The sequence below is a fragment of the Phycodurus eques genome, chromosome 5 (genome assembly GCF_024500275.1).
Source record: "Phycodurus eques isolate BA_2022a chromosome 5, UOR_Pequ_1.1, whole genome shotgun sequence".
NCBI lineage: Eukaryota > Metazoa > Chordata > Actinopteri > Syngnathiformes > Syngnathidae > Phycodurus > Phycodurus eques.
In genome coordinates, this window is record NC_084529.1 from 19945210 (window position 1) to 19969905 (window position 24696).

At 41.3% G+C, this 24696-nt stretch overlaps 2 protein-coding genes across 10 annotated transcripts in view; one reads left to right on the forward strand and one right to left on the reverse strand.

Annotated features, from left to right (window-relative positions):
* Positions 1–708: 708 nt before the first annotated feature.
* On the forward strand, positions 709–6077 carry adck2 (aarF domain containing kinase 2). 2 transcript variants are annotated; one of them, XM_061677984.1, is made up of 8 exons: positions 709–1869; positions 2356–2502; positions 3462–3590; positions 3672–3767; positions 4529–4798; positions 4926–5054; positions 5126–5179; positions 5324–6077. In XM_061677984.1, the coding sequence occupies exons 1-8, from the start codon at positions 1012–1014 to the stop codon at positions 5462–5464; spliced, it is 1824 nt and encodes a 607-aa protein (XP_061533968.1). In that variant the 5' UTR covers positions 709–1011; the 3' UTR covers positions 5465–6077. The 2 variants fall into 2 exon arrangements, with proteins under 2 accessions (XP_061533968.1, XP_061533967.1); XM_061677983.1 differs by having other exon boundaries at positions 3462–3767.
* A 14-nt stretch (positions 6078–6091) lies between these two features.
* The window catches only part of srpk2 (SRSF protein kinase 2), a 55989-nt gene continuing 37384 nt past the window's right edge, over positions 6092–24696 (reverse strand). For 3 of the 8 annotated variants that reach the window (XM_061677985.1, XM_061677988.1, XM_061677987.1), the window contains exons 3-17: positions 22559–22710; positions 21970–22078; positions 21130–21217; positions 20953–21040; positions 20627–20733; positions 19034–19199; positions 17753–17793; positions 17253–17622; positions 15809–16549; positions 13425–13525; positions 12596–12703; positions 12440–12509; positions 10793–10885; positions 10503–10595; positions 6092–7545 (exon numbers count right to left, since the gene is read on the reverse strand). In XM_061677985.1, coding sequence (XP_061533969.1) covers positions 7361–7545; positions 10503–10595; positions 10793–10885; positions 12440–12509; positions 12596–12703; positions 13425–13525; positions 15809–16549; positions 17253–17622; positions 17753–17793; positions 19034–19199; positions 20627–20733; positions 20953–21040; positions 21130–21217; positions 21970–22078; positions 22559–22710 — 2512 coding nt within the window. In that variant the 3' untranslated portion in view covers positions 6092–7360. The remainder of the gene's footprint in view (positions 7546–10502; positions 10596–10792; positions 10886–12439; positions 12510–12595; positions 12704–13424; positions 13526–15808; positions 16550–17252; positions 17623–17752; positions 17794–19033; positions 19200–20626; positions 20734–20952; positions 21041–21129; positions 21218–21969; positions 22079–22558; positions 22711–24696) is intronic. The other 5 variants (XM_061677986.1, XM_061677991.1, XM_061677993.1 and 2 more) reach the window with 5 other exon arrangements.

Sequence of the window (24696 nt, forward strand, 5' to 3'; positions counted from 1 at the left end):
TAATAATTCACAATATGACTCATACGGGTTTTTCCATAACGATGACCTATTCATGTAACTATTATGGTTAGCATTGGAATAACATAGCCAGGATTGCTACAACTCGTTGACAACAAGCCTTCCTCTTCGTGTACTTCTCAATAGTATTTATTTTATATTTACTTTTTGAGTTGAATTTCCAATTCCAAACAATAGACGGTTTTGGAGGGGGGAAAGTTGGTAAAATTATGGGGTGACCTTGCAGGAAATTACGCGTATTATGTCGCTATCTGTCGGACAGTCGTCGTCACTGCAAATTTAAGTCGTTTTTATTTATTTTATTTTATTTTTTTTGTGTGGGGGGGGGGGGAGTATTATTGAATATAATGTTTGTGCTTATTTGACTTACCTTCGAGGAAAACGTTCGTGAACATCCCATGGCTCGTGCAGTTGTCCACTACGTGTCGCGTTGAACAAATTAGGCAAACAAGCCCCAATTTATACCTTTCTGTTTTTACTGTAGACGTTTTCACTTAATGTGAACAAGAAAGTTCGACGTATGAGCAACATTAACACAAGTAGCAAACCACTCCGACGAATAAAAAAAATTACAATTGTCATGTATTTTTTTGTCGTGTTGGGTTTTTTTTTTTAGGGGGGGGGGCGTGGTTGTCCCTTTAAGGACAAACCACGTGTCCTGAAAAATCTACGTCATACCCGGAAGTATAGCCTCTGTCATTTGTTTGGGTTTATTAGTGTGTTACTTAGTGGCGATGGCGATATTTACAAAATGAATATTAACAAACACTTCGGACACAGGCGGGGTATTACAACACGACAAGTACAGTTATGCTATTATTTTGTCTTTCTTGTTGGTACATATTTTTATATGTTAACGGTAGCGAATGTTGGTGGCCTCGTTCTTCTAACGTGGAATTATGGTTACAGGTTTTCTCTTAGTTTGTCATCTATTATGTTAGTTAGTCGTTAAACGACGTTTTCGCCGTACAGTAATTGCTTTGAGTCGGTACAATGGCAGTAGCCGTTTTAGGAGCGAGAGCGGTTCTTCTCAACATGAGGTCCAATCTCCATAGAGGAAACTTTTTTGGTCGAACCAGACTCATCCAGACTTCCAGGTCATCCTGTCTGCTCAAGAGGAGGCAGCTTCTGATCAACATCCCCAAGGTTGCTTTGCTGTGTTGGGGCACAGCCAGTGCATCCTCGGCCAAATGCCAACAAGCCTCTCTGCAAGCCCACATCACCAACAGGAAGTCTCTTGCCAAGGTTCAAGTGCACAAACTGGTCTTTCTCCTCCGCCTGGGCCTGCGTGCAATAGTGCTGTTCCTGAAATTCTCCCCCATCCTGCTCCTCTACCCCTTGGTTCTGGTGTCTACTCGCTGGGCCTCGTGCTGGTTGGACGCCCTGCTGTGGGCGACCGAAAGTTCAGGCCCGGCCTTTATTAAGCTGGGGCAATGGGCCAGCACCAGGCGAGACATCTTCCCTCCAGAGTTCTGCGACCGCTTCTCCAGGCTCCATGTGAAGGTGCATCCTCATTCCTGGGCCCACACCAAGCAGTGTCTCAAGAGGGCTTTCGGGGAGGGCTGGAAGAAGGTGCTCATGTTCGAGAGCAAGGAGCCGGTGGGCTCGGGGTGCGTGGCGCAGGTTTACCGCGGCTGGGCCAACAAGGATCAGGTGGAGGACCCGGACTTCCAGACGCTGGTAGAGGAGATGGAGAGGGAGGATCTCCGGGAAGCGTGGGAGATTCCTGGTCTGAGTGGAGTGGCAAGTTCGGTGTGGAATCTCTGGAAGGGAGGAAGGAAGGAAGATGAAGAGACGCTGCATGAGCAGAACACCTCACAGAAGGATCACATGATACCTGTGGCTATTAAGGTGAGTCGGTTCCCATCTTAAGTCGTTGGACAGTAAAAAAAGGCAGAGGCCCCTTTAACACATCTTGTAAAATTTGTGTTCCATTTCTTAGCTTTCAAAAAGTCTTGAGTCGCATTTCAATTTCGAGACTTTTTGACGTCGAAGACATGGCATCAAATGTCGTAAACAGCTAAGTCAGTCACCTTCACATGCTGAAGACAGAGGTTCCAATTACAATTTTGCCTTCAGAAAGTCTTGAGTTGCTGAAGCTGACTTTTTTGAAGGCCAAAATATCGAATATGCTTACATGGCCAAGTCATTGACAGAAGTCAGCCTTTAAAAGTCATTTTCCTGCCTGTTCACCCATCCGGCTTATGTTACGGCTCTGATACTATCTGTGAATGCAGTACTTATAGAAAAAAAACAAAAAACAACTCCATACTTTTTGAAGCTGGACCTAACCGCAGCGTTTCACGTGTCGAACGACCCTTTGCCGTTGTGCCAAAGGTGCTCCATCCAGGCTTGAGACGGCAGGTGGAGATGGACTTGCTACTGATGAAGGTCGCTAGCTGGCTACTGCACTGCCTGCCTGGACTCAAGTGGCTCAGCCTGCGTGAGATCGTCGACGAGTTTGAGAAGCTCATGACCAAACAGGTATATACGTCCTGTATAGTGAACCCTCGCTATTACCCAGATAGGTGGGAATAGGCGTCTTTTTCAGTGATTAGTTTAATTGTAACAGAATAATTTGCAAATAGGTGCGTTTGTGAATGGTGATGAACAAATCAGCAGGGGTTTACTGTACTCTATGATACATTTATATAGTGTGACCCCCCCCCCCCCCGCTTATTCACAAGTTGCTGTTCAAATTTCATCTATGCACTTTTTTTTTTTCCTGGGGAAACTATCCTCCATCGAAATAGTAACTAATTTGCAGATTTTCATACTCTTTCCGATGATGCCAAAAGATGGCGCCAAAGCCCAGACTGATAAAGTGAGAAAGCAGTAATTGGTGTCAAGGAAGTACAATGATTCCTTTCCTATTCGCATTTCGCTACTTGCAAATTCACTCACGTTTTTTGTTTTATTTTCCCTTTGGAACCTGTCCTCGACTATTCTCTGAAGAACAACATTGAAATGTTTTTGTGCTCTTTCTGTAAATCTTTAAGATGCCACCAGATGGGGCCAAAGCCCTGAAAATAGTTGTTTTTATCAAGGAAGTCTGTTGAAGTGATACATCTAATATCGTTGCACGTGTGGGAGGATTATATAAGTGTGGCCTGGGGTTTTAGTGCAGGTTACGGAGAATCTTCGCCATATGTGCATGTTTATGCGTACCTCCAGTGTATTTTTTATTGTTTTTAATTACCGGGAAATCATCTGTATTAATTTTAAAGGGTAATGTAAGATGAGTTTGAAATATTAAAGCATTTCATGATCATAGTTTGTGGTATATTTTACGGTTTAAACTATTAATATAGGCAATTATTCATTTACTTGTGGTTTATTGCTCGTCTCGGCAGGACTCGATCCCTAGCTCATGTAAATAGCGGGGGTTTACTGTTTGTACACAGCCTGTCGCAGTCAAGTCGAGCTGCATTTATGTGTTACAGATCGACCTCCGTTACGAGGCCAAGAACATTGAACACTTCCGCGAGAATTTCCGCAAGGTGGACTACGTGAAGTTCCCCACTCCCTTACGGCCTTTCGTCACCAGGACGATTCTAGTCGAAACATTTGAAGTGAGTACGCAAGCACGTACTGCAAAGACAGTTATTCCACCTCGAAACAATCTTGCCGAGTTGTCTTTCTCCGTCATTCAGGAGAGTGAGCCCATCTCGGATTACCTGAGAGCTGACATGCCTCAGGAGGTGAAACAAAGGATTGCCAGAATGGGAGTCGACACCCTGTTAAAAATGGTGAGCCCCCACCGAGGTAACCACCTTTTTGTACAGTTGTGTACAAAATAATTAGCAATCCAACATGACGAACCTGATCAATCACTTATTTTGGTAGAAATTATATAACCATTGCAAATAATTTACCCACAAAGTCCCTCTTTTGAAAAGAAAAAGAAAAAGACGTGCTTTAGCACAGCCCGTAGTTAATAGGTTACAGTTTGCCAAAGAATGCATCGACAGCCGAAAGAGAAACGGCAAAACAGTGAACTGATGAAAGTGAGATCATTATTTTTGAGTACAAGGGCCGCACAGAATTCAAACACTGAATTCAAGTCACATGACACTGCTATTTTTTTTTAACATCCCAATATTCATTTTTCTTCATTTTCTTTCAAGAATTTGAAAGATTGCTTAAATTTTTTGAGAATATAATGTGCTGTGTCCCCATGGAAATAAAGACTACATATAAAGTGTTAGGGTTATAGGTTTATATAGATTGGATTCAACTTTCTCATTGCACATTTCACAAGTACCAGGCAACAAAATGCAGATTATATCTTGTCAGAAGTGCTAAAGCAGTTTAAATAACTGATACAGTATACTGTACAGTATAATAGACATACTTGGCCTCCTTTTTGAAGAATTGTTGACTGTCTGGCAAAGTGCTTTCCACCTTTTAAGCGCTTCATATCTGACTGTTTATGAATTTTGATCTGTAGTCATGTTTTCAAACACACTGGTGTCATTTTGAACACAACTGTATTTTTTTTCTATGCCAGGTTTTTGTGGATAACTTCGTCCACGCGGATCTCCATCCGGGCAACATCCTGGTGCAGCGTTGCGGCCCACCCGTCGGCTCCTCAGACGCGCCCGGAGGAGACCGCGGTAAGACCACCCTAACCGACCTGTGGGACACGGTGGTGGTGAGCGTCAGACCCGAGCCGTGTCCTCTCCAACTGGTGCTGCTGGACGCCGGCATCGTGGCCCAGCTGAACAGCCACGACCTGGACAACTTCAAGGCCGTCTTTACTGCCGTGGTGCAGCGGCAGGTAAGATAAGAGGCGCGTTACTTAGCCGCTAGCGATTCTTCTGACCCCTCTGAACCGCTGGCGACACTTGCGCCCACGTCTTTGTGTTGTTTTCTTGTCGGCGAACAACTCTTCTTTGTCTCTTCAGGGCGAGCAAGTAGCAGAGCTGATCCTCCATCACGCTCGGGCCAACGAGTGCCAAGACGTGGCACGCTTCAAGAAGGAGATGGCGGAGCTGGTGGACGTAGCCCTCAGCAGCACGCTCTCTCTGGGAAAAGTAATTGGTCCTTTACTTTGGCTTATTCCAGTGTATTTTTGTGATGTCATTTCACGTGTTGTGCATTACAGATCCAAGTCGCTGACTTGCTTTCCAGAGTCTTTGGCCTACTCATCAAACACAAGGTAAAGAATATTACCAAACGCAAGTATTATGTATTAACTGGTGCTTTTGCCACGCAGAAATACGTCTGACATCATCACTGTGAAAAGGTCTATTAATGTAAGCTTTTTTTATGACGAACCGTTTTGTTTTTCGCATACTCTCAGGTGAAGTTGGAGAGTAACTTTGCATCCATCGTGTTTGCCATCATGGTGCTGGAGGGCCTGGGCCGCTCCTTGGACCCAAACTTGGACATCCTGGAGCTGGCCAAACCGCTGCTGCTGAAAAACTGTGCCTCACTCGTATAAACAAACACCAACACATTCATTAATTGACGCTTACATACCTCAACTAAGTAGGATTTGATTGTTATTGTCTTGTTGACAATCAATTATGGATTCCTGGAGAAAGTCCAAGGGCTACAAGAGAAAAAACATTTCTTCATAGTTTTTATAATATTTTTTTTTTCTGCTACTAAACTTATATATTAGGATATTATGTTTTATAATATATGAAAAAAATGATATCGTATGATGACAACTGTCATCATTTCTCTGTAAACAGCTTTACAGCGACCATGTTCACTCTGTGCGTTGTGGAAATGCCCACTAACTGCTACCCGCCCTGTTGTTCTTTATCATCTTTCTCCTTCAACTTCAGCTTTACATATGCTATGTCTGGCCTGCAGACTGTGTTGTGGTCATGCCATCTACTTACCACTATTATCTATTTCATACTGTAATAGATGGGGTACAGCATCTATTAGAGTGCAGGCAACTATTTGAGAAAATGTGGTAATGCTGAGTTTTGTCATGCTTTTAATGAACTGTGTTTACATTACGACTGTACTGTAACTATGTCCTTTAAGATCGTTTTATATTTTAGTGTGTGATGAGACGTATACACCCATAATAAAAGAAGTCAACGACACTGTATCGAAGTCCATCATTTAGCATTTTATTAAATCTGTCAATGAAAAACACAGACAACAGACGCACTTTTGTCATCAGGAAGAACAGTCAGCATGGCTGAGAGAAAGTCAATGAAATAAGGAGGTTTTGGTGCAATAAAAATAAATTACATACCCTTTTATTGCAAAAACGTAATCTTTTTTTTGTTTTTTTTTGCGTGTTAAACCACCATAAGGAGCCCAGATAGAGCAGCACTGATCAGCTAATGAGGGAGAGGAGAGGTGTAAAAAAATCTAATAATAATAATAGTTATATTAATTAACAGCAAAAAATCTCTAATAGACAAACACAGTCACCTCAGAATAAGATTCGTTCACGGTTACAACAACCAGAGAGAAGTGGAATTATTTTTTGTCCTTGTTTTTGTTTTTTAAATGAATAAGATTTTTTTTTTTTTTTGAAAAATATCGCCATTGACTTATACTTTTTGTTTTTTTTAATTGCAAAAAATAGGTAACCGGACTAGTTGTGATAAATGATTAAGGGGGAGACAGGTGTGTGTGGCGTTGCAGGAAAGGGGTGGGGGGGTGTCACAGCCTCATTCCATGTTCGGTGTGTGTGTGCATGTGTTTTCCCGTGTCTTATTTTTTTATGTACAAAGTGTTCAAATTCCTGAAGGACAACAAGTGCAACCTCTGCCACAAATGTCCATTTTGTCATTAAGGGTAAAGGGGGAGTTAGCATTAAAATTGAGGGGGGGGGGGGGTCACGACAACACCTGACTATTGCGGGTGAGAACACACTCGCCTTCCTTTTCATCCAACTTGGGAATAATCGGCGAAAATCGTACCTCCATTTGTTGCATCCATTCACCATGCATGTTTTTTGTTTGTTTGTATTTTGTCCTCGCGCTTTCTGCAATGGCGCTCACTGAAGCACGCGTGACTGTGCACCTCCTTGAGGAAACAATACGGGGCCCCGCCGAGAGCGTCCAGTGAAGGTCCCCGATACGATTGAAGGGTTCAAAGGTCATGGCAGGAGGAGCTCTGGGCAGTAATTGTCCAATATAAGGTCTATTTCCGATTTTGCTCAGCATCTTCGATAATCCCGATCGGGTCCTTTCAACAAGCTGTCACCTCGGAAGACGGCCACAAAGTTTTTTTATCCACACGCTCGTCTTTACATTCCGTTAAGGACATCATGGAGGAGCTTGCGGTTGTCTCACCAGGGGGAGTGTTAGGGGTGCAGAGGAGCGAGGGAGGGGTGGGTAGGGGTGATTGTGCGTGTGCGTGGCTACGAGTTAAGCCACGCGTGGTTGAGGCATTCGCCCGCAGACGCCCTCTTCTCAGGCACCATCTCCAGCATGGGCAGCAGGAATTGGGTGAAGTGGCTGGCGTCCTCGTGAGCCCAGCCATACTTCTCCACCAGCACGTCGAACAGAGACCACGGCTTCAGCTTGGTGATGTGCCGCAGCTCGCCTGTGAGGAGGGGCGGCCCACCATTCAAAACAAAAAAGTAGAAAGCATAGTTCATCATGATTAAAGATGTTCTTATTGAAAAACCACAAAGTATGTAAGAGTATTACGGTCACACTGCTTATTTTTTTTTCAAGCAAAAAAAAATATTAATTGGATTTTCTCTGATTCCTGTAGTTTTTTTTCTTTTCTAAAAGTCCTATTTATTTAAGAAATAAGTCCTATTCATTCAACAGTTTTATTTATTCATGAGAGAAAATCTATTATTTTCTAGAAAGAAATATATTTTGAAAACTTGTTTTTTTTTTTAGGTCAGATTTCTTTTGAAAATTTGATTTTTGTGTTGAATGTTAACAGTAATTTAGTTTTTTGAGATGTTCCTCCCAAAACTGTAAAAGTAAAAATTGTAAAAGTTGTATTTATTCAAGAATTGTTTTAGAAAAAAAAATGTTTTCAGGATTTTTGGAGAAGAAAGTATTTGAAAATTTTGTTTAAAGAGAAATATTTAATTGTACGAGCATAAAGTTGTAATCTTATGAGGAAAAAAAACTTTTTTCTAGAGTACTGTGTTATTTTTTGGGGGAGAAAAATGTATATATTCATTTCGAATACAAAAAAAAAGAACCAAAAAGGGTTTTAGATTTTTTTTTTAATGTGTATTTTTCCATCCCAAAAATAAATTGGAATCCTACAAGAATAGTGTTAGTTTTATGTAGAAAGTTTTATTTTTTCAATTGTCAAGTTTTGGGAAACTAATTTTTTTTCAAGAAAAAAAAAGTGTTTTCTTTTGTTTTTTTCCGGAAAATATGTATTTTTGGGGAGGAACATTTGGTTTTTTTAAACAAAAAGTATGTTTTTCAAGAATGGTCTTTTAATGTGTATTAGTTGATAAATGGTTGTAATTATTTGAGAAATTCTTTTCTACTTTTTATCTTGAAAACAAGACTTTTGTTCTCATGCCTTACCATTTTGTTCTAAAAATATATATATCCAACTTTATTCTCACAACATTGTTTGTAAGATTAGGACTTTTTTCTCATCGTAAAATCTTTTTTTTCCCCCCTCAGCGTGGCCGCAACACTCCTCCGTAAAAAAAAAGCACCTTTCTGAAAAAAACTCTTGTTCTCTTACTTCCTACAAAAGTCTGCTGATTTGCTTTGAAAACAGAACATTGATGTGTATAAAGCCTTTAGACTACTGTGTACTGCCCATACATTACAATGAACCAGTACTGTAGTCTGTGTGTACATTCAGTCATTAGTAACAGCCTAATATAGGCTTTATTATCTACACCAGTAGAATGTAATCAGTAACCATATTAGATTGTGAACCCTATGTTGTTTGTGACTGATGTGCAGACTTGCGCAATCAGTAAGAGAGCATTTTTTTTTTCCTGCTTCCTATTGGTTATTTACATTGACACAATCATGCAGGAGGTTTGACTGATTGGTTGAGTCCTGCAGCAACAATCAGTGCACCCATGTAATGGTGGGGGGAGTTTTTGACCCCAAAATGTTGGTAAAGAAATGTTACGAGGGGGGCTGTTATGACTGGAGATGTGACAGAAAAAAAGTGAATGATATTGTGGATCATTAAAAGATAATTTGTCAAACTTGCGCTTTTAGGACTAAACCATGTTTAATAAAAATAGAAAGACTTTTTTTTCCTGACCTGTTCTGTTTTAGGATTTTTTTTTTACTTCCTATCACATAATACAATTTAATATTAATTTGATGTCATTTTATTTGTATAATATTTATATTACTTATTATATTTTAGCTGTTTTTTTGTCTTTAAATTACTTTTTACATTCTTTGAATTTACTTGTCTGTTCTGATAACATAAGATGAACAAACTTTTTTTTTTTTTTTGTATTTTAAAAAAATACACAGAAAAATAAATCTAAGAATTTAATTATTCAAAGTATTGCATGGGATTTAAATATTAAGATCGCATGTAAAAATATAAAGTATATTCCGTATGTATTTGTATATTGTTTTTTATATTAAGATTCAAAATACGATAAGACTACAAATGCATAGAAAAAAAGTTATTAAATGGTAACTGAATGGTGACATTCAAAAATTATTAAAGATACATTTGAATAAATAAACCTAATTTGGCTGAAATTATTTTATTATTACTTTTTTAATTCTATGAATGTTCATGTGAAATAAGTAAAAATACAATTCTTTTTTTGCCTGTCCTATAATATTCTAGGTTTTTATTTTATTTTTATTTTTATTTAACAAGCTGAGCTTATTTTTATTTAACAAGCTGAACCACCTTGACATATAGTGGTGTAGTACATTTTATTATTGTAGGCAAACACCAAGCTGAATGACCTTGGCATGAAATGAAAGATATATTGTAGTATACATATTAAAAAATAATATTTCATCATCTTAAGAGTCATTTGCATCTGAACATGAGTCGCTTTGCTTTATTATTATTATTATTGTTACTATTATTATTATTATTATTATCCATCCATCCATTTTCTGTACCGCTTCTCCTGACTGGGGTCGCGGGCGTGCTGGAGCCAATCCCAGCTATCTCCGGGTGAGAGGCAGGGGACACCCTGAATTGGTCGCCAGCCAATCGCAGGGCACATATAAACAAACAACCATTTGCACTCACATTCATACCTACGGGCAATTCAGAGTTTTCAATTAACCTACCCTGCATGTTTCTGGGGATGTGGGAGGAAACCAGGAGTACCCGGAAAAAACCCACACAGGCACGGGGAGAACATGCAAACTGCACACAGGTGGGGCGGGATTTGAACCCCGGTCCTGAGAACTGTGAGGCAGATGTGCTGACCAGTCACCCACTGTTCCACCTGCCGCATTATTATTATTATTATTATTATAATTATATATTATTATTATTATGAATCTCCACCCTGTCCATCATGTGTCCTTTGCGCCTCGTCCCAACGAGCACAGGCTTCCGTTTACCTTTCTTGGAGAAAAACTCTCGGCTGTACCTCCCGGCAGCGTACACTTTGCGTGGGACCTTCCCGAGGAGCTCCGAGATCAGAGCGATGTGGTCTGCATGCCCACCACCACCACCACATAGAGGGAACAGGCACCATTACAGCATGCAAACACACACACATAAATGGGACTGACACACACTTCGGCCTCGGACGAAGCCACATGGGTCACTTGGGACTCCTTGTGTTTGTGTGTGTCCGCATTTTGACGTCCATGTGTGTCAATCCCGCCGGCTCTACGGCCAGCGCTACCTCTTCTGTTGAAGAACTCTCGGGAATATTTTCCGGAGAGCGCAAAGTGCCTTGGGATACAGCCCAGAAGTTCTATGATGTGGGCTATGTGGTCTATGGTGGAGACAGGGATGTGTGTGTCGAGTTGGGAAGGGGGGGCGGGAGGGGGTCGAGTTGAAACCAAAAAAAAAAAAAAGGGGAAGACACGGGAAATAGGGGAAATGATTGGTGGCAAACGGTGGGAAAAAGGGAGAGAGTCACACATAGTAAAGGAGAGAAAACAGTTGTTAGTAGCTGACTGCAATTCATAGTTAAAGAGGTCCACAAGATCATAATGCGAGCCGCCGTCCAATCAGATTTCTGACTCTACAGGTTACAATAACACAAGTTTAAAAAAAAATGTACAAATAAAAATAAACTGCGGGGAAAAAAAACGTCACGGAGGTCAACATTTGACTACCATAAAAAACACGAAACGTGCCAAGATTATAAAAAAAAGGAAAAAAAAACTGTAAATACCAAAAACAAGTTGCGTAGGTTAAAATAAGACTCCAATTTAAAAAAAAAAAAAAACAGGTAAAAATAATCTACAGTCCCGTAAAAACTTTTTAGATTCAAATAAAACTACCATAAATCCCTGAAGGTGAAAGTTGAGCATGTTAAAAATAACGTAAAAAACGTCTTCAATTCGGACTGGGACCAAAATCCACAGATTAAGGGCCTCTGACCTCCAGTAAATGGCCTAGTCTGTCTATCGTCTCTCATCAAAGGTCCTCCCATGTAAATGACCTTCATTGGTTTACAGTATAGGTTGAAAATGAGTGAAGGCATAAGAATTCAAGGACAGGATTTACAGTAGAGTACATGTGGCAAGTGGACAGTGGGATTTTCGGGGATGGGGAGGCTACTTAACACTCAGTAGTATTACTATTATTCTTCTGTTGTACTTTACATCAAAGTGGACCCTCCAAAGTCAGAGCGAGGCTTCAGCTCAATGAGCATCTAAAGTAGTGTTTTCCAACCTTTATTAAGCCAAGGCACATATTTTACGTTGGAAAAATTTCACGGCACACCACCAAACAAAAATGTCACAAAAGGGATATACAATACCATATTTTGAAATACATTCTAATCACATTGATTTTTTTTTTCTTTAAACCTAAAGAAATCTTTAAGCGTTTTCAGGGTTTGTTCACCCCCAAAAAAGAAAAAAAACCAAAATGAAAACATTTGAAAAAAAATCTGCAAATATGTGAATCCACGGGTGCCAAACCGCAAATATGCAGGGGTCCACTGATTTTAGCAAATAACTGCAATATAACAAAGAGTGAAAAATTTAAGGGGGTCTGAATACTTTCCGTACCCACTCTATATACTATTTTCGCAAAGAAAATATGCCTTTTGTTCTTGAAAAAAACAAAAAATACACCTTTTGTGAGCAAGAGAGAGAGAGGGATGGAGGGAGGGAGGGAGCGAGAGAGAGAGAGAGAGAGAAGCCAAGTTTGACAACCCCCTCTTTAGAGAACACATGGCCCTGTCTGGAAACACTTAATGGGCACACATATTCAGGCATTTTGCAAAACTTTAGCACTTAGTTTTTGCATTTGTCACACTGCCTTTCAACTGCAGTTTCGTGTATTAAAGTCGTTGTGCTGAGGTCATCCTCACCCTCATCCCTCGAGTAGTCCTCGCCAGAATGGGGCTCGAACAGGTAGTCCCCCGTGGCCAGCTCAAAGGCCTGTGAGACACAAAAGGGGACGCCCTTGTTTAATCGCACCTGGGCATTGTACATAAGCCTTGTACGTTGCTCCAGTATTTTTTCACCATGCAGGCGGTGCTCCAAATGTCGGCAGGAGTGCTGTAACCAGCTCCTATCAGCACTTCGATGGAGCGGTACTGTCTCGTCTGGATGTCCTCCGTAAAGTGCTTGTGCTGCAATGCAGGAGTGGATGGAATTTTCGATACACAGGGATGTTTACTATGAATTATTTACATGGATTATACTGTACTGTATACAGCAATTAGTCCAAAGCATAAGATTTTTTTTTTTAGATGAATTCCATAGTCGGTCAGTAATTTTAAATTACATTTTTTTCTACAATTAAGAGTCAGTAATTATTTTTTTCAAGTCAATAGCCTACTAATTAGCCATACATTTTCATAAAGAATGCTCTCAAATCCTCACTATAGTGCCGTAGATGTGATTTTTCCTAGCCAATTAGTGAAGAAATGTGATAATGTTGAAAAATAAAAACAGCTAAGAGTAAAAAAAAAAAATAATGATTACACCCAATTATTCCTTTAATATATATTGTATACATGGGCCAATACCAGAATTATACCAAACCGTGATCATATTAGAATTAAATATAATGACAGAAACATGTATTATAACTGTAAATCCTTGCTAACGATCATTTTAATGCCCAAAAAAGTATTGTATTTTTTTTTTGAAATCGCAAAAATAAAAATATTTCTAAAAATTCTAATGATATAGAAAAACTTTGATTTCCCATCATTTTTGTTTAAACCAGAGAACAATAAAACAAAATGACATTTTATTTTCCAGTTTATTGTGCTCATAAATTCCCTCAATAAATCAAACCGCCATTAATAAGAATATCCTTGCATTCAAGTAAAGTTTGGGTCTTACCACCCAGCAGGCATTTCCAAGGTCAGCTATTTTCACTCGGATAGATTCGGCGTTGTGGGGGTCAAGTGGGTTGATCAGGAGGTCTGCAGCTCGGGCTCGCGCTGCCATTGGACAGTGTAAAGTACGTTAAACATTAGTCATGTCATATTGGTATTTTTATTGCAACTTTACAGTGCATCTGGAAAATATTCACAGCACCATGTTTTCTTCCAAATTTTGTTATGTTACACCCTTTTCTCAAAATTCTGCACACAACACCCTAAAATGACAATGTAGAAAAATATTTTCTCCTTTTTTCAAAATGTATTAAAAAAAATTTGAAAACTATTGCATGTTATATTGTACCAATAATTTTCTCATATCAAACAAACAATAGTGTGATATCTTAAAATTTTTATCTTAAATTAAAAAATGTGTAATAAACTTTTCTTAAACCTTTACATATTAAAAAAAATGACTTGTACCATTCAACTTATGTTATATTTTTATTTTCATTAAAAAAAAAACTGCTATCTTTCAAACTTATTTTTAAATACATTTTCAAATAGGGCGGCACGGTGGTCGACTGGTTAGAGCGTCTGCCTCACAGTTCTGAGGACCGGGGTTCAATCCCCGGCCCCTGTGTGGAGTTTGCATGTTCTCCCAGTGCCTGCGTGGGTTTTCTCCAGGCACTCCGGTTTCCTCCCACATCCCCAAAACATGCATGAATTGATGACTCTAAATTGCCCGTAGGTGTGAATGTGAGTGCAAATGGTTGTTTGTTTGTATGTGCCCTGCGATTGGCTGGCAACCAGTTTAGGGTGTACCCCGCCTCCAGCCCGATGACAGCTGGGATAGGCTCCAGCACGCCTGCGACCCCAGTGAGGCGAATCGGCTCAGAAAATGGATGGATGGATTTTCAAATAGTTCAAATAATTTCTTTCCCATTGTCATTAGGGATTGTTGTCTGTAAAATCTAGCGGTGGAATGCCTGAAGCGCACTCTTAGGTCACATTTTTACTCACAACACAAAGCAAAAAAATAAATACTAAATGGACTTACTGACAGCTCGTCACAACAAATATGTCATTCTTAGAAACTATTTACACAATTCCGTTCGGCATGCTGGGTATTCTAGCGTCAACTTCCTTGACACTACAATATATTTAATTGTAGTTTTCTCAAATGGCATCTGAAATCATAAACAAGGCCTATTAAACTAGCGGCCCATTTGAAATTTGATACGATTCTCCAGACTTTCATATTTTAATGATGTTACGTGTTGTAAAGTGTATCTATTTGCGGTGATCAATTTAAACCAACGGCAATACCAAAATGCATATATGACAAGTTTGTGGATTAGCTGTAAATAGCTGCTCGCGCAAGTGCACAAAGGATCTACTGGCCTGCATTCAATCTAAACATCAGGAAATGCACCAAACAAGACCAGACTACATCGTTATTCGCTACAAACCTTGGGAAACAACACTGGCTTCAAAATGTCTCTCTTAAAGCCGAAAAAACACAAAGTGGATATTGAAAACCGGCAATTTCACACTGCATGGACTGATGAGGAATTTATTTTGTCTACCCAACGCAACAACTATTAAACCGGTGTTCGCTGTGTAATAAGAGCAATGCTGTGATGAAGGAATATAACATTAAGTGCCACCACAAAACAATGCATGACTCCTTCTCTCAGACACTTTTCCAGAGGGCTCGGCAGAACACGAAATAAAGTGCAAACCCAGTTAGCATCTTTTCAGTGGAGTCAGGGGCAATTGGTCGCTTTTGAACAGAGCAAGAGAGCCACAATGCATCCCTGCGTGTAGCATGGACGCTAACCAGATAGAAGAGACCTTTTACCCAGGCGGAAACAGTAAAAAACTGCACGCTTGCTGTCATTGATGAAGTGATTGTTGACTGCAAAACTAAGCGGCTTGTCACTTCAGCTATTAAAAACGTGCTCTCAGGCACAATAACTCTTAAGAGAGTGGAACTACTTGCAAAACATGTTGCAGGAAAACTTCAGGAAAACCTGGAAAAAGCAGAATTTATGTCTATTGCTGTGGATGAATCAATTGATTGTACAGACATGGCCCAGCTGAAGTGCAATGCTAAAATGCAGGTAATTTCTTTTTCTATCCTATTTTAAAAGAGACTCACCAAAGTCTGTGTGGTGGTTCTGACTCAGAAGTCTGATATGTGTGGTGGTTCTTGTAGTGTTAAACATTTATGTTGTCCTGTATTGTGTGTGCACAGGGGTTATTTACATTTGAAACAGTTCTAGGGTCTAGTTTTTTAATCTAGCTATAATCATAGTAAACATAATTATCCAACAACAAAGTTATAGCTAGTGAAAATGCTGAGTGGGTAGTAACTCCGGGAAGCCACAAATCTCGTACCTTTAGGCGTGTCGCCCGTGCTGGATGACGATACGGTGCGGCTGCGGTCTGCCGCGGGGCTGTCGGGCGACTTCCCCCCTCCAGTGTCGCCCGTCCCCCCGCTTACGGGACTTCCAGGCTCCGGATCCAGAGGCAACTCTGGAAAGAGCGCCACGGTGCCCCTCGGGCGCTCGCCCGAGCCGTTGGTGAGTCCCGGCTCGCCCGCCTCGCCGTTGAACATCTCGTAGCCAGAGCTGAGCGAGAGATCCCTGTCGGTGTAGCTGAGCTCAGACTCCACCAGGGGGCAAAGGTGAGGCTCAGGTGTGGGGAGCAGGTGGGCGTCTGGCCCCTCTGAAGCCAGAAGGACGTGGCCGTTGGTTTTGGGCTCGTTGGTTTTATTGGGGTGCATCTTGACGGGGGAGCTGTTGTATTTGAGGAGGTCGGTGGTGGTGGTGTCGTCGTCATCCTCTGCTTCCTCCTCTTCTTCTTCATCTTCCTTCTCTTCTTCTGTTTCCTTCTCCTCAAGATCATTTTCTTTCTCCTCGTCGTTGACTCTCTCCCTTGTCTCCTCTTCCAACTCCGATCCTTTCAGTGCCTCCTCTTCCTCCCCCTCCCGCTCCTCCGTCTGTGTGAAATCTCCATTACCGGGAGGGATGGGGGTGTCTTTCTCGGCCACGGGCGTGGGCTCCTCGTCCTCTTGTTCATCGTCGATAATGCGGGAAGACTCCTCCTCCTCGCCGGGCTCCTCGTTGTGCGCTGCACCTGAAAAAGTGGAAAGGAACATGTCATTCATAAGTGGTGGCTTACAATAGAGAAATGAACCTTCAATTTACAGGCATCAGCTCTGGTGGACCATCCAACAATCACCATGCAGATTGCATGCTGCAGAGGTTGAACAACTTCAGACTTTTTTAATCGATGCTAAGGTGATGATAGTCAAGTCAAACGTCGATTAATCATGACATCCTAGCTATTTTTTGGAGTTGTAAACTCGCTGTGTGCACTTTCGACTCCAAACACAATTTCACTCACTCACTTTCCCGCCGTCCACATTTTGCAGTGGCCCTACCCCGTCCATCTCAGTCATCCAGTCACATTCAGACCCTCGCTCAACCAATCACATTCGGATAACTTCATGGCCTCGCAGACAGTCGAAACTTGTAACACTCTAGATTAACTGACTTCAAGCTATAATTGTCATTGCGCAGTGGTAAAGTTGACGCATCGGCCATTCTAGTAGTCGGTTCAACCCCTAGGATGCTCCCTCAAAACTTGTGACATTTTGCTATAAGATCAATCTTGATATTTTAGAGTGGCTTTTCATTGTGGGCAGCCTGAGGCAAACCTGTGCAATAATGCAATAATCAGGCTGTTTAATCAAGCATCTTGATATGGATCCATTCCAGGATCAAAAGAGTACAGCTGTGCTATTCATCCGAGCAACAGAAAATTCAATTACACTCACATGTATGATTGGTCAACCTGGTGGGCCTCTCGCCACCTTCCTCCTCCTCCTCTTCGCCGTCCTCCTCCTCATCGTCGTCGTCCTCATCGCTCTCTCCTAGGGCCATGCTGGGGCCCAGCAGCGTCAATTGAGGAAGCGCCGAGGTCGGCGTGGACAGCTGCTCCCGCTTCGGCTGCTCCGGCGCATCGTCTTCATTCGCCCCCTCCTCCTCTTCATCTACCTCGTCGCCCTCTTCGTTGGCTCGCTCGTCCTTCTTCTCAGCTTCCCTCTCCAGGGCTTCAATCTCCAGCATCCTCTTCTCCAGCAGCTCAGCCTGACGCTTCTGCTTCTTCTTCAGCTTCTTCTTCTTGTTCTTGGAGATCTTTCCCACCTGGGAGCAAAGGGAGAAACCGATTAAACTCCAGGTTAGAGATGCGTTTCTAAGTATACAGTGTAAATTGTGTGTGAGTGTTAAGTGTGTGTGTATGTGTGTGCTGTGTGTCCTCTCATGTCATACTCACATCAGTCGTACTCACCGGTTTGAGCTGCGGGGCTGTGCTAACTGACACACACACAAGGAGAAACAACCATCAGACAGGTTCAAAGTGTGCAACAAACACAAACGAAAAGCAGCACTCCCTTTTTTGAAACCACTTCAGGAGGTTCGAGGGGCCAACTGGGACAAAATACATGATTACCTCTCACACACACACAATACTGACATGCTCTCACGCGAACTACTAAATTTCTTCTCACTCATATATACTACTGGAACTCTCTTAAACACTAGTGTAAATCCTAATGTTATACAAACAGATTTCAGTATTATGTGTGTATGAGAGCGTTTCAGTAGTTGGGAATGAGAGAGAATCCTGAATTATGTCCATGACAACGTCTCATTTTAAGAATATTTTACAACACCCACGCTATTGTAAAATGTAATTTTATATTTATATATAATTTAAAATCATATATTTTCATAAATTTTATATAATAAAAATATATAATATAAAACGTAAAAACAGATTAGAACCAATTATGAATAAATACTGTAAATAATATATAATAATATGAAAAATACATTTTAAAAAGATTTATAAATTTAATTAAAAAGACTTAAAGAACATGAGACACTTCATCTAAATTTGAACCCGAATAAAAAGTGTTAACAAATATTATTTTAAAAAATGTGCTAATGACACACAACTTGGTTGATAAACTAAATGAAATTTTAAATGTAGCTCCATTGTACTTATGCATGATTTACTTTTTTTTTGTAATTTAATGGTGTGTCATTTAATTTCTGGGCCATATAATGAGACAATATTACTAAAGAATATTCCTGTTGGAAGAAAGAAATGTGTTACCACATCTCAATAGACCAGTATTTCCAGAGAGCATATTTAATTTCTTAATTCCTTTCAGAAACAAACTAGTAATTTATGTTGATACAAGTAGGATTTAGCCTTGAAGCTTGAGAGAGGTATAAGTTCCATACGCCGCTGTAAAAAGGATTAATCAATGATTAAAAAGTGTCATATGCAAAGTCCTTTTACTGCTACAAAAGCAGGTAAATCCAGTCTCAAATAACAGCATACTGGGACAAGTGCACTTCAAAACTGTAGGGGGAGCCAGGAGGCAATACAACAAACATACAACCTCACGTATGCTGTGACAGAAATGCTGCCATCAGATTTGTTTCCCTCAACCTTGGTGTGTAATAATGCGATGTGTGGTGGGGGGGAGAAAAAGCACCTATGTATATTTCTTCGAGACTATAAACACGGACCCGGCTCCCTTACCTGCCGACCCGGAAGGGGGCGGCGCTCCAGCTTTCTGCCACTCGGTGGCCTCCATGGCCATGCGCCTCACAAACGTGTCGTCCACGCACATCAGGATGTTCTCAGGCTTTATGTCTGTGTGGATGATTTTGCATTTGGAGTGCAGGTAGTCCAGCCCCTGCAAGACCTGCACACACAAGACAAAAAGGTCGGATCAAGTTGTATATTTGTTCTATGCTTACTAGAGACTGCTTACAGATTCAGATTCAGTTTTGTGTGTGTGTGTGTGTGCACGTGTGTGCGTGCGTGTGCGTGCGTGTGCGTGCGTGCGTGTGCGTGCGTGCGTGTGCGTGTGTGTGTGTGTGTGTGCGTGTGCGTGTGTGTGTATGTGTGTGTGTGTGTGGTTTTGTAACAGCTCCATGCTTTTACATTCCGTGCTTAGAACTAAGTATCCTCTGGGCTTCTTTACACTGATTCCATGTATTTGTTTTTTTCTATTGCTGCTTCTATTGCTATGCCATCAAAATCCGAATTTTTCCACTGTTTTATGCATAACATTGGTCAAAATGAGTCTGACTTGTTTTAATTTTGCGGTTTGTCAATTGAATGCAATAGCCTTTGAGCACCAAACTGCTTGCAAAATGGGTGGATTTGTTTTCGCCGACATTGTGATGTAGTTGCGCCAATTAATTTTCAAGTCCCTGCTGACTTCTTGGTTGTTACACACCCACTGATCTCAGGAAAAAACAGCTGAGTGACAAAGTGCAAGCGTCTTTCTGCAAATCTTGAGGAATAAATGGCTTCAATTTATTTTTGGAGACATTCCTAAGCATTTCAGAACCACAATTGTGCTGTGTTCATGGCCATCTTGTGGGGGATAACTTTGTAAAAAAATCCTGCACACTGCTGGAAGTGCATTTCGGGTTTTGAACGAGTGACCAACCGGGTAACCGCCGCCAAATACAGTAACATACTTGTGTTGTGTTTTACAATAGTTTATTTCTAAATCATAATGTAACTGTAGGGTAAATTGTCGCCAAAATGCAAGCGATGAACGCTGCGTACCAGTTACGTTGAAGTGATTGAATGGGAGCGCAGGACCAGCCTCTGAAAATATCTTCCTCTTTTATTTTCACCGACATCCCCTCTTCTGTGGGGTTGTCTGTCGCCAACTGTCATTTACACTCATGTTCTCTATTAGTGGGCGCAAAATCCAACACTTGGTGATTTCTGCTTCTCAATGATAGTAAGACCCCTTATCGAAGGATTCGTCGCGATGAATACTTGGCCGCGGAGATATCGCCAGCAGCCAATCAGAGCAAACCTGTTTTCGATATTTAAATTGAGAAGATAAGCGATCCAATCAGAGCAAAGCTTATTTACACATTGAATGTAATGAGATTTCTGGCCATTTCAGCTGCCAGGTGAAAAAGACCAACTAGAGTATCTTAAAAAAGGGGCATTCTGGCCATTTTCAACTCAAATTATCTTCCAAACATAAAAGGACATCAAAGTTTATAAAAAAAAATAATAATTTGATGTCATGGGAACTGAAACCTAATCACGCCTACATTTACATTGAAAATAAAGCGGACAGTTGGTGTGGGCCCTCACCTGTTTGATGATGCTCTTGACGCACGGCAGTGGCAGACCTTGGTAGTTGGACTTTATGATCCATTTGAGCAGATGGTGACCCAGCACTTCAAACACCATACACACATCTGAACCAAGAGTTAAAGATGCACGTGACAGTTCACACATACCGATACGCACGCACGCACCATCATACCCACATGCACAAACCCACATAACAACAGCCACACGCACACAGGACCACAGACAAAAACAGGCAAACCCCCACATGGACACACACACGAAAACACAACCACCAACCCACACTCACACACACACACATACACACACTATTCTGAGTAGGATACGAATTCCATTGATGCCGGAGATCTTAAAGTCATCTATGAGCTGGACCACCATGTCTTTGTTGGGGTCGGCGGGGTCGCTCTCCCTCACCTGGAACATAAAAAATATATATAGATGAAGGAAGCAGAAGCGGGGGGGAAACATCGAGAGAAAGACCAGAGAGCCAGTCGGATTCTCACACATCGCAGCAGCTTGATCTCATCCAAGGCCGTCTCGGTGTAATGCTGGGCGCTCTTCACCACCTTCATCGCCACGAAGTTCTTCACTCTACACACAAACACACATCATTAATTGGATTGTACAGAAAGAAATGTCCCTCATCACCTTCATCACACTCCCACACTGACACCGAGTAGGCAAACGTGTCCGAGAAGAACACAGTAATAATGACGCATAAACACAGTAATGATGATGTGTCATTAACTCATTAGCTGTCTTCTAATGATGCACATATTCAAAAATGCTTTGTTATTTGTCACATGATATATAAACATTCCATTTGGAAAATTTAGCTCTTAAAATAAGAAAAGTGTATGTATATCAATCGTGTACATAATTGATTCATATTGTACTGAATAGCAGACCCATTCCGATGCTGCAGCTATAGGTTCATTCTACAGTACTTGCATTGCTTCCTATGGGGGGGATGATCTTAGAGGTTCCACTATTTGTGTGAAGGACTTAGTACGAACGCAATGAATCTAAATGCAGATTGATACTTATCGACAATAAAGACTGATTACTTAGCACGTTTCATGTAACCCAATGCCAGCTCACTAGAGTTCCATTACTGTAATTAACACCGACAGTATGAGTAAATACGCATGTGTGTGTGTGTGTGTGTGTGTGTAAGCTGACACTGGGTTAACGTTACGCTCCTCCATCTCCATCCTCCAATTTAGGGGGAAAAACAAACATGATGATAGTGCAAACAGATGCTTTGGTGCCAATGTAGTGTGTTCTTAAGGCGAAAATTCAGTTGTTGTCAACGGGTTTGTGTGTGTGTGTATTTAACTCACTGGATGTCCCAGCACAGCCATACTGTAGAGAAATGGCCCCACCCCAACTTCCTTATCACATGGTACCTCCCGTTGAACAAATCCCCGATCTTGACCGGATGGTAGCCTCCTGAGACACAAGAGGAGGAAAGTGGTGCTCTGCAAAAGTTCTACATCATATGTTGATTCTGTTGGTCTTCCAACACGAGCGTTTGGCACCAATACAAGACTACTTTGCCAGGTTTAAATTTATTGTAGGTGGATTTTATTGAACAAAAACAGATGATAAAGTTTATAACACAGAAGCCCAGAAAAGAGCAACTGTATAATGTAGCCAGATAAGTGACTTAACCTACAATCCATCCCAATAACTGTGGAAGTAAAGAAGAAAAATAGGGAAAAAATATGTAAAACATCTATTTATGATAGGTAAGTAGGTTGCTAGCTAGCTAGCTATGTAGCTAAATAACTAGCTAGATAGCTTGTTAGATAACTAGCGAGCGAGATAGCTAGCTAGCTATCTATTTTATATTAGATAGATGACTATTTCATAAATAGAGGTGCTCAGGAGTGGTGTCATATGTATGTTCTGACAGTATTTTGTCCTGACCTTTGCAGTAGTCCGCTGGGTCCTCCTGCTCCTCATCGTCGGAGCCCAGGATCTCCTCCTCCGGCTCCGGGGGCCCCGCCGGCTCCGGGGGAGGCGGAGGGGGTGGCGGGGGAGGGGGTACGCTCGCCGAGGCTTTCTGCTGCGTCTCAGGCCTGCCGACGACAAACGAGGTGACAATATAAACCTTGGCCTCAAGTGTCTTTTGGTCTTTCTGCCGGTGACTCACAGCAGGGTGCGTGAGATGCGAGTGTGACTCAGACTCGAATAATAACTTGTGACATTTTCCTGTATATACTTCTTTTTTATGTCAGCAGTGGAAGCGTGTGCGGCTGACAGGTGGTTCTCAACAGGGATCCCAACAAGTTAAAAAAAGCCAAGGAAGTGATGTCATTAAGAGCTTCTGTTTGGAACCGGCTAAGTGGAAGCCACAGCTGGTTATTTATGAAAGTAATCTGAGGAAACATCTTGACATGCCTATCGTCACCTCGTCACTTAATGTTCTGCAAATGCTCTAAGGCAGTGGTTCTCAAACCTTTTTCACCAGGTACCACCAAAGAAAATACTTGGCACTCCAAGTACCACCATCTTGACAAAGATTAAAATACATTATCATAGTAGGCCCCCATGTCATCAAAAAAGAGGCAGAGGTTTTACTCGTAAGAAGTGTATTTATATTATTATGTTTGAACATTTGTAGTGTGAACATTTGCACTGCAATGAAATATAGGAGAAAAATAAATAAATAATGACTCAGTTAAAATGTTCATCCATCCATCCATCTTCTACAATGCTTATTTATCCTCACTCGGGTCTTGGATTGTACATAAAAGTTGATTTAAAAATTGGATCCATACAAATGTTGATTAAATGCAAATGTGTTGTGCTTAAAAGCTAAATACAACTTCACTGTACTTAGGCTGCTTTCTCTACTGTGACTAAGGTTAAATGCACTCCAAACATTTTAAAAAGGCTCACAGTGTATTACATTTTCTTGCTATCGGGAGATATTTTCATTCATCCGAATACGTCTCATTGTACTTCATGTTTTCAATGTATTTTATTTTATTTAGTACATTTAATTCAGTAATTATTTCACATACCACTCGAGAGTTAGAATTTTAGAATTAGAAACTTAGAATTTTATGGCTGCAACAGGTTCCAAAAAAGCTGGGACAGGTGGCAAAAAAGACTGAGAAAGTTGAGGAATACTCATTCAAACACCTGTTTGGAACATCCCACAGGTGAACAGGCTAATTGGGAACAGGTGGGTGCCATGATTGGGTATAAAAGGAGCTTCCCTGAATTGCTCAGTCATTCACAAGCAAAGATGGGGCGAGGTTCACCTCTTTGTGAACAAGTGCGTGAGAAAATAGTCGAACATTTGGACACTGAGGACACTAATTAGTCGAACAGTTTAAGGACAATGTTCCTCAACGTACAATTGCAGGGGATTTCATCATCTACGGTCCATAATATCATCAAAAGGTTCAGAGAATCTGGGGAAATCACTGCATGTAGGCGGCAACATTGAGTGCCCGTGACCTTCGATCCCTCAGGCGGCACTGCATCAAAAACCGACATCAATGTGTGAAGGATATCACCACATGGGCTCAGGAACAGTTCTGAAAACCAATGTTAGTAAATAGAGTTTGGCGCTGCATCCCTAAGTGCAACTTGAAACTCTACTATGCAAAGCAAAAGCCATTTATCAACAACAGCCAGAAACGCCGCCGGCTTCTCTGGGCCCGAGCTCATCTAAGATGGACTGATGCAAAGTGGAAAAGTGTTCTGTGGTCCGACGAGTCCACATTTCAAATTGTTTTTGGAAATTGTGGACGTCTTGTCCTCCGGGCCCAAGAGGAAAAGAACCATCCGGACTGTTGTGGAAGCAAAGTTCAAAAGCCAGCATCTGTGATGGTATGGGGCTGTGTTAGTTCCAATGGCATGGGTAACTTACACATCTGTGAAGGCACCATTACTGCTGAAAGGTACATACAGGTTTTGGAGAAACATATGCTGCCATCCAAGCAACGTCTTTTCATGGACGCCCCTGCTTATTTCAGTAAGACAATGCCAAACCACATTCTGCACGTGTTACAACAGCGTGGCTTCGTGGTAAAAGAGTGCGGGTACTAGAC

Bases quoted from the DNA above. Each gene is read 5' to 3' on its own strand.
- adck2 (XM_061677983.1), top strand. From the start codon at position 1,012: ATGGCAGTAGCCGTTTTAGGAGCGAGAGCGGTTCTTCTCAACATGAGG. The intron at 1,870-2,355 runs GTGAGTCGGTTC...GTTGTGCCAAAG, and splicing joins TGATACCTGTGGCTATTAAG to GTGCTCCATCCAGGCTTGAG. The intron at 5,055-5,125 runs GTAATTGGTCCT...TGTGCATTACAG, and splicing joins GCACGCTCTCTCTGGGAAAA to ATCCAAGTCGCTGACTTGCT.